Source organism: Grampus griseus, assembly GCF_964374135.1.
Source record: "Grampus griseus genome assembly, chromosome: 1".
Lineage (NCBI taxonomy): Eukaryota > Metazoa > Chordata > Mammalia > Artiodactyla > Delphinidae > Grampus > Grampus griseus.
The window spans coordinates 61,840,288-61,855,537 of record NC_139017.1 but is presented as its reverse complement, the minus strand read 5'-3'; the positions used below and the strand labels follow the sequence as shown (position 1 = coordinate 61,855,537).

The window sequence follows — 15,250 nt, the reverse complement described above, 5'->3', positions numbered from 1 at the left end:
GAGCCCCCAGAAGAAAATTCCACTGGTGCATTACCTGAGCATCACACCAGGCGGAAGGGGGTGTGGAACAGCTGGGAACAGAAAAACAAGGAGTGGGAAAGGGGCAGGACCAATGATGAACTTAATGAAAAGCAAAAAATTACACAAAGAAATGTCAGTGTAATACACCATGAATGTAAATTTAATTATAATAATCTAAGTACTGGCTTTCGATTTTGCCAAAGTTGGAGGGACGGAGCATAAGAGAGAGAAATCCTTAATTACCATAAAAGAAGAAGAAATAATGAATAAAACTGAAAAATTAAGAAATGGCAGTTTAAGCGTAACCTTTAGGAATATGGACAGCCATCGATAGCAAAATAGCTGAGAGAGTTGAAAGGCGTCGCCTCTGTAGAGCAGGATTGGAGATGCTGGTTATCCTTAAAAGCCTCTGAGTTCTACTGAATTTTAAAACTAGAGTATTTATATATGTCAATCCCAACCTCCCAATTCATAACACCACCACCACCTAATACACTAATATGTATAAAATGGATAACTAATAAGAACCTGCTGTATAAAAAAATAAATTAAAAAACATTTTTTAAAAACCCCGAGAGTATTTATTTTTCTGATAAAAAAGGAAAGCGAGAAGAAAGGAAGAAAGGGGTCCATTTTCTAGGAAATGTTCTCGGGATACAACCACTTCCCTATACTTCTGCTGGTGACACTCTAGCGCACAAACCCCTAGCACCCTCGCATCAGAACCACTGCCCCTGCATCACCACCCCCCACACAGCACAAACACACACATCCTCCACTGAGCTGCCCCACCGTGACCCCTCCTCTGGAAAAGGGACCTTCCAGTTTAAGCTTTGTTTGATAATGAAACAGACCACCAGTGCCATTTGGGGAAAAGCAATTTATTATGTTTCTAGCTTTCATGCCTCAGGCTATGCTGTCTGGTCCCACTACATTGGGTGCATCTCATTTCAGGAGTACTCCTTTGACCAAGCTCTCCCACCAAGCTCCCCACCCCCTTGCCAATCCTGTCCTCCCCCCAGGTGCTTGTAGCTCCCAAGACCCGGGTGACCTGCCTTCAATTTTCCTGGGCCACCACTTGAGCAGGCCTAAGGTTGGGATCACCCCAACCCTGTGGCTGAATTCCTGTTCCTCCAAGGCCCCCAGAACAACCAGCTAAGGACACTTGGTTCCCTGCATCTCCACCCCGCAGCTCTAAGACGCTCCCGGTCCCAGCCCCAATGCCTTCCAAGTAATTATTCCCTCTGGAGGGTCCACCCACACAAGGCAGCCCTGGCTGGTTATTAAACTCCGTTCCGGGTCTGTTTTTTCCTCTCAAGGCCCCAGCTGCTCATCTCTGCAAGCTCAATGCTCCCATCTGATTGAAAAATTCCTCCCAGGAAGCAGCTGGGCCCTCCGGGGTTGGGGAGTTAAGCGTGACACGGGGAGGAATACAGGTGAAGAAAAGACGTGTCCATTTTTATCTTTTTTCCTGCTTTCCCGTTTGCTCTTTATGAACAGAAGCAGTATCGGCCCAGAGATATTTAGCTCCCCAATTCCAAGCCTCGGTGAGTCTGATCTCTTTGCCACCTTCCCCAGGGCAGTGGCCATGGCAAGAACTTTCCACTAAACTAATGCTGGTGGAAATAAATCCATGCTCCTTTCAAAGTAGCAAAAATCAGCCTCTTGGTACCACACAGCCTTCTCTCCCTCCACACTTCACCTCCGTTGGTCCCTCCCAGTCCTGGTCACAATCCCAAGTCTCCTTGGGGTCATTACCCTGGAGCAAAGTGGGATTTGGGGGCATTTTTAGAGAAACCCTGAGCACCACTTGTCTCCTGAGAGATTCCCAGAGCCCCACCACCCCTCTGAATGCCCCTGCCCCCCACTCTGCACACCCAGCGTGGGATCTGAAGAGAGAGGAGAGGACGGGACCCAGGCGGGATTTATGCTTCTCCGGACTGGTTCTCACGTCACGGGTCTGCCCCAGGGGAAAGGGCAGGTGCGGCCCAGCCCTTCCCTTTGCCTCCAGCTCTGCTTCCCCGACCTCAGGTGACGCAGCCTGGGGCCTCGACGTGGGATTCTGGGGGGCTTCTGTGAGGAACACTGGACCCCTGGGCTGATGGGGCCTGCGAGATAACCCGGGAAAGGTCCCTACCCACGCGCCTTCCCTCCCACAGCCCAGGGCACCGGCAGGCCCAGGTTCAGAGGGAGATTCTCATGGAGTTCCACCTGCCTTCCAATCATCCTCACCCGACAGGGAAAACGGGGAGTAACAGGCTGGGCCACTTGGCAGGGAGTCAGGACACACAGAATCCTAAAAAATACTGGAGCGGACTGTCCCAGGGTCGGAGGTGACCGCACGCAGGGCATTCGCTCTCACTGGGTGCTGACTGCTCGACAATTCTTCCTCAGAACGGAACTAAAACTGGATTCTTTCTCCCTGCCACCTTTTAAGGGCCTCAGCTCTGTACAATGAGGCTGTACAAACGGGTCTGACTCCAATTTCTGTGGAAGAAACTTCAAGGGCTTTATGATCCCTGGGGCTTCTCTCTCCCAGCTAAGCTTCTGCAGAGCTGCCCTCCACGGACCTTCACGGCTTGATTTCAGGATCCCTGCTCACTGTGAGTCCAGGCCACAGTCTTGATGGGATGTGATACCCAGTGTCTGGTCTCAGGATCTGAGCCCCACAGGAGTTGAGGGGGTGGGCTGAGAGCAGCGCGTGAGAAGACCATCCTCTGGTCCCTGCAACTCTGGTCTATAGTTTGACAGTTGTGTCTTTCCTGGGGAAGTTATTCCCTCTTCTTATTCACACTTGTACCCACTGCTGGTCCCAGGGTCAGTACTCACATGTGCTGCACCCACTGGCAGGAGACAGGGATGTGGGCAGGAAGGGCATTTTTGGTTGGAGAGTACCTGGGGCCACAGAGGGCTTGGCCGGCTGTTGGGACCCCCAGCCCTGCCTTTGCCATAGAAGAGTCCTGAGTACTGACCTGAAATACAGGTGAGGGTCCTGCTGCACTGTGCCGGCATCTAAACTGCAGTGAGGACGGGGCTTTGAAGAGCTCCCTCTCCCCCACAGAAAGCTCTGTGGGCTTGGCAGACTCAGCCACAGCCCAGCACCCCTCTCCTTCGCATCCCATTGGCTCTGCCGGTCATCTGTGACACACACAGCCCCAGAGAGGAGCCCGGAGTCACGAGGCAAAGCGCTCAGCTTGTCCTTCCCTAAGTTCTCTGAAGCCTCAGCTTCCTGTTTGAGCAGAGGGTCCCCACTTCACAGAGCTCTGCAGAAGCAATGGTGTTCATTTCTGTCACCTTTGTAACTCCAGCATCTAGAAAAGTGTCTAATACATAAGAAATGCTCAGTGGATACTTGCTAATAAATGAAAGAGCACCGAGACCTACAGGGATGCTTAATAAATATTTATTCAATCTGACAAGAGAGATGTTCCCACTTTGAGGTGTTCTTAAAAGTTCTCCCCTGCCCTCAAATGCTTCTCCCAATGCCAACCACAGGGCCTGAGAATTCTCCGGTGAGAGTTTATACCAAGAAACACCAAATTCTCCCATCACTTGGTAAGGGTGTTATAATTTCAGAGATCCAAATGCATTAATTAGACAACATGTTGGTAACAGAGATTAGCGCCTCTGGTTAAGTTCTTACTGCCCACAGTCGGTGCAGAGAGCAGTGCCCTGAATACACAGGACTGGGATACTAGAGTGTCTACCCAGGAGGGTGCCCTGGGGCCACCCAGCAGCTGCTTCATCTTCCAGATTGGAGAACTGAAGCCCAGAGAGGGGAAGGGGTTCCCACGTCACACAGCAAGTTGGTGGTAGAGTCAGAACTAGAAGCCGGGTCCCTGACGGCGATGCCAGGGCTTCTCGCACTGCTCATCATGGTTCACCGGGCACTCATTTGATGAGTATTAAGCACCACTCTGGGCAAGAGGCAGATGTACACAGAAATAATTCCGAGACAGGACAGTTGAGGTCTGTGCTCTCACAGAAGGCTCGTGTCTGCACTGTGGGAGCCCCCAGCAGAGACAGTCAATTCCAGGCTGAATCCACACCTGCTTCACGGAGGAGATAGTGATATTGGAAGTGGGCCCTAAGAGTGATCAGGGAGAAGCCAGGAGAGGACATCCTAAGCTGAATAAATAGCACCCATCCTGGGATTTAGGGGCCAGGTGAGTGTGTGGTGAGCTGCCCTTGACCGCTTGTAAGCTACAAGAAAAAGGGAAGGGGGCAGAGACAGAGCCCAGAAAGGAGTTAAGGCCAAGCAGAAAGAGGAGGAGGGGTTGGAAGAACAGCTGCCCCACCTCGCTCTTTGGCAGAAGCCTCCCCACATCCCCAGGGCTGCCCTTCCCTTCCACCAATACTAGGTCAACTGAGGATGGACACACGCCCCCTGCCCCCAGGTGCCTACTTCCAGAGGAAGGGCTGTGCTGCACTTTCCCATAAACAGCCACTGCCGACAGAGACGTGGAGGGAAGCAGCATCTGGCTCTGTCAGGGAACGAGCCAGGAGGGGTCACCCATGTTCCAGATGGGAACACTGAGAGGCAGCCTAGGAGAAGCTAGGCAGGGGCACAGCCAAGGTTAACCCAGAAGACAGAGCTACAAAGGCAAGGGGTGAGGGAGACTGGCTGAGGGACTGGAAACCCGGGTTCCATGCTTGTCCCAGCCCTGCCCTTGTCCCCTAGCAGTGTTGTTTCTCATCAGCCTGTCTTCCCTGAGGGGTCACAGGGCCAGGCCGAGACCGGGCTACTGGCGTCACTGGGCACAGCCTTGCTTTCCCACAACCTTCCTTCCTCTGGCCCCCCTGCTCCGCGTCAGAAGCCTGATCACCCTTCACCCACTTAGCTCAGTCCCACGGAGGGATTTATTACTGGCTGCCCTGCCATCTGCCCCACGGTAATAAATTAGGGCAGAGCAGAATCGCAGGCATCCCAAGTGCGGAGCGTACAAAAGGAGAAGGGTCCTTCAGTGGGTCCCAGAGAGAGCTGGGACACAGGCAAAGCGTGGACCCACAGGAAGCGTGGACCAGTGGAGCAGAATGCCTCGCTGGGGACTCCTGCTGGTGCTCTGGGGCTCCTGCACCTTCGGTCTCCCCGCAGACACTGGCACCTTCAGACGGTAACTGGGAGAGAGGGTGGCAGGGGAGAAGGGATCCTCATTTTCCTAACACCTAGGCTTTCAGATATGTGATGTCACCCAGTCCTCACCACCAGCAGGGCAGCAAGGTTTATGGTTCCATTCAGAGAGGTCAGGTGACTTGCCCAATATCACACAGCCAGCAGTGGCACTAGTTAAGCCTGGAAGCAGTGTCTTTTGATCCCTGACCAGAGCTTTCACTTCCTGCATAGATCACCATGCTAGGCAGTGGGGGCACCCGGGGATGACTGAGACATACTCCCTGCCCCTCGGGAGCTCACAGCCTAATTACTAAGAAGGGTGCAGTACAGTTAAGTCTACCCGGGAAGCAGCACAACACAGTGATTAAATGCAAGGCTTCCAGAATTGGGTAGTCTTGGTTTAAATTCTGCTCCACTAGCAGAGCCAACTAGCTCTGGAACCACGGGCCAGACAGTGAACCTCTCCAGGTCTCAGTTTACCATTTTTAAAACACCTATTTTACAGAGCTGCTTTGAAGACTGAATGAGATATTGCATGTAAATTCCTCGGCCTGGTGCAGGCACGCTGTAAAAACCCAGCTGTTATCATACTCCAGGGTGATTATCACAACTGTTAAAAGAAAGGCTTAAGGCAGCCCAAAGGTGGGAGGAGAGAGACCTAACATCCATGTTTGGTGCCAGGCCCTGTGGGAACAAGCAATTCTTCAAGGCTGCAGAAGGGGAGAGGCAGGGGGGTGGGGGGCCTGTGGAGAAAGGGTTTCAGGTTGGGGAGTGCAGATGGGACCAGAAGACCTGAAGGTAAGAGGGCAGGTTTTAATAACAGTAATAGTTGCTAAGTCTGTAAAATGCTGAGGAATTCACAGGATCGTTTCCCGTATCTCATCTCAAATCATCCTCCAAACAACTCAGCAGTCCCATTTTGCAGCTGGGGACACTGAGGCTCCCGGAGGTCACAAGTAAGAGGCTGAGCCTGGGCACGCACTGGGCCTTTTGTTTCCAAAGCTGGTTTCCCCTGCTCCAAGGCTCATGGAGAGTAGCTGCTGGGTTGGGGGCATGGTGTGAGAGAGCGGGGGGCTTCCCAGCAGCAGCGTGTGCCTGAGCGTGGCCCCACCCCCAGGATAAAGGCAGGGAAAGGTGGAAACATTCTCCCTTGTTCTCTTCAGAAAGAGAAGAAGAATGGAATTGGGCCAAGGTGAAGAGGGAGTCAGGCTTTTAAAACATACTTACAGGAATTTTGCTACCTGCCATGTGCAGGGCATGATGCAAGGCTCTTTGAGAGATCCAAACAACAGACCCCATTCTCAAGGCGTGTCCTTGCCTTTTACATACACAAATGCCTTTTACTTACCGAGCAGTGGGCAGCTTGCTTAATCTGCAAAGTGCTTCTCCGTGGTAGGTACTACCATTCAGTCCATTGTTACAGAGGAGTTAATGGGAGCTCAGGAAAGGCCCAGAGAGGTTAGGTAAATTGCTCAGAATCACGCTGGTAGGAAGAGGTTCAAGCATGTCCCCACAACCACTATGCCCTCAGCACCAGGCAGCATGAGGCTGTGCAGTGCTGGCTGTGAGCACCCCGCGAAAACAGAGCAGGAGCCCAAGCAAAGGTGAGGCCATTGTGGAGGGAGTTCATGGGGCAAGCTTCCCGGGACGGGGATGGGGGTGCCTGCTAGGCTTCCAAGGATGAACGTGCTGGGGTGTGGGGAGGGAAGGGGAAGGCGAGAAGGAAGGGGCTTTCTAAAAGGAGAAAGGTAAAAGTAAAGGTCCAGAGCTGAGGTTGTTCATAGTAAATAGTGGAAAATGAGCCCTCCTTGGGGTCAAGCCTTCTCTGCCCCTCCATTTTCCCATCTGTAAAATGAGAAAAGCAAAATTACCCAGCTCATGAGATGGCTGAGAATCAAAGAAGATCATAATTGTGAAAATACTTTGTTGAAGAGCAGAGTATGTTATGAATTTGACAAGTCATTTCCGTTAAAATATTATATCGACAGGCGTGAAAGTTGCCTTCATGTTTGTGGGCATAATGGGGTACACAGAATACATGGGGTGTGAGCAGGAAAGGATAGTGCCAAGTACAGAATAAGAAAGAGGGATACTCCAGACACTGGGCTGCAACCCTGGGACCCCCCACCAACAGCTCAGGACATCCTCCAGCCTCTGGCACACAGCCTTTGTGTCAGAGCCCAGGGGACCCTATATGGGAAACAGGGCCGATCACGCCGCTTTAAATGTCTGCTGCATCGCTTCTGAGGCACCTCACTCCTTATCATAAAGTGAGGATAACGACAGCCAGCTTGCAGAGTTGTCATGAGGCTTACATGGGTGGGGTGGCGTGCACAGTGTTTGGCACTCACGTGGTGGCAGCTCAGTGTGCTGTGAGTTTCCCAGGTCTAATTCTGCCTCCCAAAGCTGTTAGGAAAGTGTCAGGACAAGAAGCCGAGGGACTGGGACTTAGGCTTCAGAAGGCACATCTTTCCAAGGACAGGCTGCACAGGCACTCTGGAGACGCCCACCTCTCCCCCACCGCACCCAGTTCAATCGGTCCACTCCACCCCACGGTCCTGGCTGGGCGCCCGCCCGCAGCATCCCACAGCCCCCACAGGCCACTGAGGGTGTCTGCTGCCACCTGCAGGCCCCATGTGGCACTGCCCCCTCCTGCCCCGCCTTGAGAGGGGCACTCCCAGCCTTCATCTCCTTAGAGGGGAAGTCAGTGCTGTTTCCTCCTCTGTCTCCTGGCCTGCTGGAGCTCCTTGAAGGCAGTGATGATCTTTATATCCCAGTATCCAGCACGGTGCAGGCACAGGGTAGGTGTTCAACCTGTGATTACGGAATGAATGAATGAACAAATGGCCTTGCAGTGATAAGGATCAAAATTAGACAACAGGAGGAGTTAGTTGAGGGTTATTTAATACCAGCGTAGGTGACCACGGAGGTTTGTAAATTCTCCTTTAGAGGCCTAAGGGCTCAAGAGTGATTCTTAGGTGCCTGGGCTAAGGTTAGGGGTAGTTGTATCAGAAGCTTCCGGAACTCTACCATTATTATGGGGCAGGACAGAGCCCTTCTACTTTTTCTTACTGCGTCACGGGCCAGGATCTTCCTCAAGAAAATGCCCTCCGTCTGGGAAAGGCTGAAGGAGCGAGGCGTGGACGTGGCCAGGCTGGGTGCTGAGTGGAGCCAGCTCACCAAGACACTCTCCTTTGGCAACCGCACCTCCCCTGTGGTGCTCACCAACTACCTGGATGTGAGTGCCCAGCTCGCTCCCTTGGCCCCCACCACCTGCCCTCTCCTTTTTCTCTCGGGCCTAAGGCTTTCTTTGCCCTTTTTGAGCACCTCACGAAATTCCCATTTCACAGCTGGAAAACCTGAGGCACAGAGGGCAGGAAGGAGCCCAGAGGCAGGGTCAGGTTTGGAACTCAGGAATCCAGGCTCTGGGCCCCAAGCCCAGGTGTCAGGGGTGGGCAGGAGGGGTGTATGACCTCAGATGCAGGTTTCTGTGACCAGGCTCAGTGCAGCTTGACTACTTACTGCATCAGTGTTTCCTTAAGGCTTGGGGCACCTTCCTGCTTCATTTGCAGTACTTTTATTTTGCCCTCTTGTCTCATCGAGCCTCCCACTTCCTGGGAAGTCATAAGACAGTGCTAAGCCTCCCACCCCATCCCTGCTGGAAAATGGAAGCCCAGAGAGGCTGCGTGATCTGCCTGATCTGGCCCCAAGTGCCAAGGGGGTATCAGGCAAGACCCCAAGTCCCAAGGCTCCCCAAGCCCCACAAGCCACCTCTTTCGTTTCATCCCTGCAGACCCAGTACTATGGCGAGATCGGCATTGGCACCCCACCACAGACCTTCAAAGTCATCTTTGACACGGGCTCAGCCAACCTCTGGGTGCCCTCCACCAAGTGCAGCCCTCTCTACACGGCCTGTGGTGAGACCCGGGACCTGGGGTGCCTCCTCAAAGCCCCTGCCCTGTCGTGCTTGGGCAGTCCCACCTCACACCCAGTTAAATCTCTCCTGCTACCAGTTGAGCTGCTTCCTCTCTGCCTCTGCTCCCACTGCCCCTGAGAAGAGAGAAGAAGAAAATGTCCCCCATTTTTCTTATATGGCCACCAAGGTAAAAAAAAGAAAAAAAAGCAGGCTCCAGGAGCCCCCAGCCCACCCAGAAAGCCATTTCTCACTCCTCCTGAGATTGGGAGAGGACTGAATTCTCAGACCCATCCCAGGCTCTGGGTCTCTGCCGTCCTTACCCTCCGTGAACTTACTGAATGCTTACTGTGACCAGAATCTTCTCCCCACCCTAGTGTTAGCAATTACTTTAAAATACTTCATTTGAGACAAAATTCTCAGAGACATGAGCACATTACAGGGGCCCGAGGTACACAGTCCTTGATTGATGAAACACATTTTCCAAGCCTCCAAGCTCAGGGCCACCCTGTCTCTGCACTCAGGCCTCAACACATGAGCCATAGCCAGCGCCTGCCCCCGAGCCCCCTGCCTGGGCCTCCCTTGGCCCTGAGCCTATGTCTCCCTGCCAGAGATTCACAGCCTCTACGACTCCTCGGAATCCTCCAGCTATGTGGAGAATGGGACGGAATTCACCATCCACTATGGATCTGGGAAGGTCAAAGGCTTCCTGAGCCAGGACCTGGTGACTGTAAGTGAGGCCATCCCAGGTCATCTGACCTCCTGCCCTTCTTGTCCCTAGGCGTCTCCTGCCACCCTAGGGCCTGTGGTTGGGGAAGGTGCAGGCCCGTCCACCTTGGAGCCCGGAGAGCTGAAGAGCACCCTCCTCTGCTACTTCTCTCCAGAGCTGCAAAGCACCTGGGGCAGAGCAGACCTGAGCTCCTGGCCCAACCTGGGTGATCTGTGGAGGCCTTTCCATCTAACGCACTCATAGGGTTTGTCCTGAGCCCCACAGCCTGCAGTCAAGTAACCTGCCTGAGGTCACCCAGCTCTGACTGGGCTCTTAACTAGACCCTAGACTGAAATCCAGAGTCAGAGTCGGGGTCAGGGGTCAGGGGTATCGTCATCCTTAAGGTCAGCGTCACTTTTGGAGTCAGGCTTAGGTTTTAAGGTCATAGTTGAGTTCAGAGTTTGGGATTAATGTCAGTCCTGGTTTTCACTGTCACTTGGCCTGTGTCTGACCCTCCTCCATTTCTGGGTTTCTCTAGCTACTGCTCTGACAGAGTTAGGGGAAGGGTACATATGGAACTGAGAGGAAATCAGTGTGAGCCCTTACTCCCTCTTGTCCGTGAAATTAGGGAAGAAGGATCATGAAGGGCAGGCCTGGCTGTGCTGGAGAAATCCTTGGCCCATCTTGGGGGTAGGGGACAAAAACCCAGTCCTGCCGATGTGAGAGCTGGGCCGCTGGGGAGCTCCTGGCATCTTTTCTTCTACTACTATTGCTTGGCAATACCACCTTCTCTGCCTCTGCCCCTTCCAGTCCCTCTGGACTCTGCCGCCTACATGTTTATTAGGAGAGGTGATATGCATGTAGTGTTGATGAAATGGTCTTACCCCAGATTGTCACACCCTGGGGCCTGTGTGTGCCTGGGGGCCCCAGTGTGGAAGCCTAGACCAGACCCTGGCCAGGGTACAGGCTGTGGGCTTGGTCTCCTCTGGTCCTTCCTCCAACAGGTGGGTGGAATCACAGTCACACAGACGTTTGGAGAGGTCACGGAGCTGCCCCTGATCCCTTTCATGCTGGCCAAGTTTGATGGTGTTCTGGGCATGGGCTTCCCTGCACAGGCCATTGGGGGGGTCACCCCCGTCTTTGACCACATCCTCTCCCAAAGGGTGCTGAAGGAGGACGTCTTCTCTGTCTACTACAGCAGGTAGGCCTGGACTCCAGGGGCAGAGGCGGGGAGAGGGAAGGAGGCAGGAGAGCTGAGAGAGTAGGAAGAGAGCTCTGGGCCAGGATTTTGATGTATTCGGGATCAGGTGGTATTCAATCCATATCTAGAGCTATACTATCCAATATGGAAGCCGATGCTTAAATTAAAATTAATTAAAATTAGGCATTCAAATCCTTAGCCACACTACATATTTCAAGTACTCAGCAGTCACGGCGACTAGCGGCTACCACTTTGGATAGTACAGGTGTAGCACATTTCTGTCTTTGTGGAAAGTTTTTTTTACTTTCTGTTCAGTTCAGCACTGCTCTAGAACAAGAGGAGAATGCAGAGTGGGGGTGATGGAAAGTAAGGCATTGCCGTGACTGGCGGACCTCCCTGTAAGGACCCTGGCTTCTCTCACATAGACAGCTGGCTTCATTCATTCATTAATCCCTTCATTTATCTGCTCATTCACTGATTCAACAAATATTGGGCACTGATATGACAAGCATTGTGCGAGGCTCTGGGGGTACATCCATGAACACAGTGTACGAGACAGAGTCCCTGCCCTCACAGAGCTTACAGTCCGGCAGGGAAGACAAGAAACATTACAATGTGATGGGCAACAACAGGGGACATGAGGCTGAAACTCCACGCTTTCAACTCTAGGCTGAGCTTATGTGCAGCTCAGCCAATCTTGGGGAAGCTGCTATCAGCTGTTGAGCAGAAATGTGATCTGCTCTCAGCTGTTCTGTATGAGCTGGAGACAAGAGATCATGAGGGTGAGAACAGGAGGCCAGTAGCAGCGAGGACAGAGGGGAGGGTCAGTGTCCAGAGAAATCACAGAGGTGAAATGAAAAGGAGTGTCTGGTCTGATGAGAGAAAGGGAGGGATTGAGAAAAGGCCACCAATTGGCTGTGAGGGGCAGTCTTGGGAAGAGGCGTTTTAGAGGCCAGGCAAGGGCAGATGGCAAGGAGCGAAGAGGTGGATGTGTGTCAGGAAGGCAAAGGCAGATGTAGGCTGCCCTGAGAAATTCGTCAGGGGAGGGAATGCCAGGTGGGGTGCAGACAGAGCTGCACAGAGAAGCAGGGAAAAGAAGGGTGGGTGATTTTAAATGCTGGAGGATGCCTGAGTGTGCTTGCAGGTGGAGGCGGAAGCCAGTGGAAAGTGACAGGTTGAAAATGTGGGGAAAAGGAGGAGGTAACTGAGGGTATAGGAGCCTGGAGGCCATGGAAGGGAGTAGGATCCCAGCAAACAGGAGGAAGGCGGGCCTTGTTGAGGAGAGGGCCTGCCTCTTCCTTTACACTGGATGAGAAGGAGGCAACATCCAGAGAGATCTTGAGGTTTGGGGAGAGAGGCAGAGGGAAATTGTGCTAGCACATATGCATATGTACTGGATTTATAAAAATGCAATTAATTGCACTTGCACCAATAACGTGCAACCTACACGCTGTGCACCCACGTGCATGCACACTTGCCTTCTACTATGAATGTGGAAAATCCCATCTCTCTCTCTCTCTTTGTCTCTCTGTCTCTGTCTCTGTCTCTCTCTCTCTCACACACACACACACACACACACACATAGAGGAAACCAGCCCTAAGGTAGGCCCTGAGCTTTGGGAGGCATCATGCCACCTGGAGGAGAGGAAAGCAAGGGGCACCAGCTTCAGATTGGGCACCAGGAGCCCTGGCTCCAGTCCCCCACTCAGGCAAGTGACTTCACCTCCTGGTGACTCCATTGCCTGTAGGGTACAAAGAGTGCGTAATACCCACCCTGCCAAACAACAGGCTGGCGGGGCTCACCTGAAACAAAGTCTTCCTCTCTGCTGTGTCTCTTTCTGTGCAGAAATTCCAAGTAAGGAGACGGAAACCCCCCCACTTGGCCCTGACCCTCCAGAGCACCTGGCCCAGAATCACACCTGCCACCTGCCCCAAACTCACCTCAGCAGACCCAGGCTGCACTGGAGGCCCAAGCTCTCTGCTCCACCTTCCCGCTCTCCTCATGTCCTTGCCCCCCCCACCCGACAGCTCCCAGAGGCCCATCCCATGTCCCGTGCACCTGCGCAGCACACAGCTCCCCGAACCCAAGTGAGGGTGGGGCTGATTTGTGTCTTGTTTGCAGTCTACTCACTGTCCGCCTGCCTGTTCCTTCTCTGTGACCTCTCTGGGGGTGCTTTATGGGGCGCAGCCGGACTATCCTGGAACCACCTCTGACTGGGCTTGGGAAGGGGCAAGAGAGGTGGAGAAGCGGCATGTTCTGCAGCTCCCTAGCCTTGCCGTCCGCCCCGCCTTCCTCTGCCCCACCCTGCACCTGTGCCCAACTTCCCTTGTTCCTGGGGTTACTGAGTCTCAAGGTTGTGGGTCTCCAAGAGCCTCTGGTCTTCCCTTTAGGAATTCCCACTTGCTGGGGGGAGAGATCGTGCTGGGAGGCAGCGACCCCCAGTATTACCAAGAGAATTTCCACTACGTGAGCGTCAGCAAGACTGGCTCCTGGCAGATCAGAATGAAAGGGTCAGGAATCCTCAACCCTCCTCACTCCCTAAAAATGCTGCTGCTGCCGTGGGTGCGGTCTGGAAGGGGCAGGGTTACCATCCTGCCCTCTCTCCTAATGCAGCCGCTTCTTAAGGTCTGGCCAACACTTGCTCTCTGCCTGCTTTGTCCGGGGATGGGGAACACTGAGATATATGGTTCAGAGGGGAGGGGGCCTACTGGGAGGAAGCGGAGGGTCACTAAGCCACACGCCGAGGGAGGGGGCAGCACCTCTCTTCTTCCAGCTCACGCATTACCCCTCCTTCACTGAATCACTGGACCACCAGCACTCCCTCCCATCATCTGCCCTCACTCGGGAAAGCCATGCAGCCTGGTGGTGCCCCATCAGCCTGCTGTCCATCTGTCTGTCTGACTGTGTGGCCTTCCCCAGGGTGTCTGTGAGGTCGACCACTTTGCTCTGTGAGGAGGGCTGCATGGTAGTGGTGGATACCGGTGCATCTTACATCTCGGGTCCCACCAGCTCCTTAAGGCTGCTCATGGAGACCCTGGGGGCCAAGGAGCTGAGCACAGATGAAGTAAGGAGCTGGCGGGGAGGGCGCTAGGGGTGGGGGGAGCACCACCTGGTCCAGGCCCCCAAATGACCCTAGGAAACATTCGGTCCCAAATGAGACCATTTCAGGCCTTCCTCTCCTGCCTCTCACATTCTTCCCATGTGTGGCTTTGTCCTTGGTCCCTGGGAGAGGGGATTGGGGACTTGGGGACTGTGCCCAGCCCTCTCCAGGAGAAGGGCCGGGCCACAAGCACAGGGCTGTGTCTGCTGGGGGACCTCCCACACTCAAAGGGGCTCCCTTGACCCTCCCCACCGCCAGTATGTCGTGAACTGTAACCAAGTGCCCACACTCCCTGATATCTCCTTCCACCTCGGAGGCAGAGCCTACACGCTCACCAGCGCGGACTATGTATTACAGGTGAGACTCTAGTCTGCCCCTCGGCAACAGGGAGGAAGGGTGGGCAGGGGCCCTCTAAAAGAGACAAGTCATTATGCACAGATTACCTGCTAGACCAGTTGTTCTCAAACTGGGCTGCACATTAGGGTCACCTGGGAGCTTTTAAAAATCCCAGTAATAAGCCACATCCCATACCTATCCACATCCCTACCTATCCACCCCCATCCCCTGGGGTGGATACCTCTGGGGGTGGCACCTGGGCATCAATGTTTTCAAAACTCCCCAGGTGATTCCAACTTGCAGCCAAATTTGAGGATCCCTGTGCTCATCTCCTGATCTCCATTCTCATCCAACGCCCCCAGTAATGTTATGCTCCTATACTCTTACCTGCTTTTTACGTTCCGTGGGTTTAGAGGTGTTAAATACCTTGTCTAGGACCAGAAGCTCTGCCAGACCGTAAGCTCCTGAAGGCAGTGCTGTGCCTGACGCATCGTTAGCACCATCCAGCTTAGTGCCTGCATCTCGGAGGGGTGCAATCCATGATGGTTCAAAGGGCCAGCATGTGATGGAGGCCCGGTGTGGATGGGGGACGGGTGGGGGGATGCTGCGGAGGATGGCTGCTGGAGTCAGGCAACGTGGTTATCAGCTGGGCAGTGTGGAAACCCTCTTGCTTCCTGCCAGGACCCCTACAATAGTGATGATCTGTGTACACTGGCCCTCCACGGTCTGGACGTCCCACCGCCCACGGGGCCAGTCTGGGTCCTGGGTGCCAGTTTCATCCGCAAGTTCTACACGGAGTTTGATCGGCGTAACAATCGCATTGGCTTTGCCCTGGCCCGCTGAGGCCCTCTGCTGC

The 15,250-nt window shown here is 53.7% G+C and overlaps 1 protein-coding gene across 1 annotated transcript; it reads left to right on the top strand.

Moving 5' to 3' along the window:
* Window positions 1-5,055: 5,055 nt before the first annotated feature.
* Window positions 5,056-15,237, top strand: REN (renin; the record flags this gene model as incomplete). The annotated part of the gene is made up of 9 exons (XM_082676186.1): window positions 5,056-5,135; window positions 8,222-8,372; window positions 8,928-9,051; window positions 9,659-9,777; window positions 10,761-10,957; window positions 13,349-13,468; window positions 13,878-14,022; window positions 14,317-14,415; window positions 15,076-15,237. The coding sequence occupies 9 exons, from the start codon at window positions 5,056-5,058 to the stop codon at window positions 15,235-15,237; spliced, it is 1,197 nt and encodes a 398-aa protein (XP_082532312.1).
* Window positions 15,238-15,250: the final 13 nt, after the last annotated feature.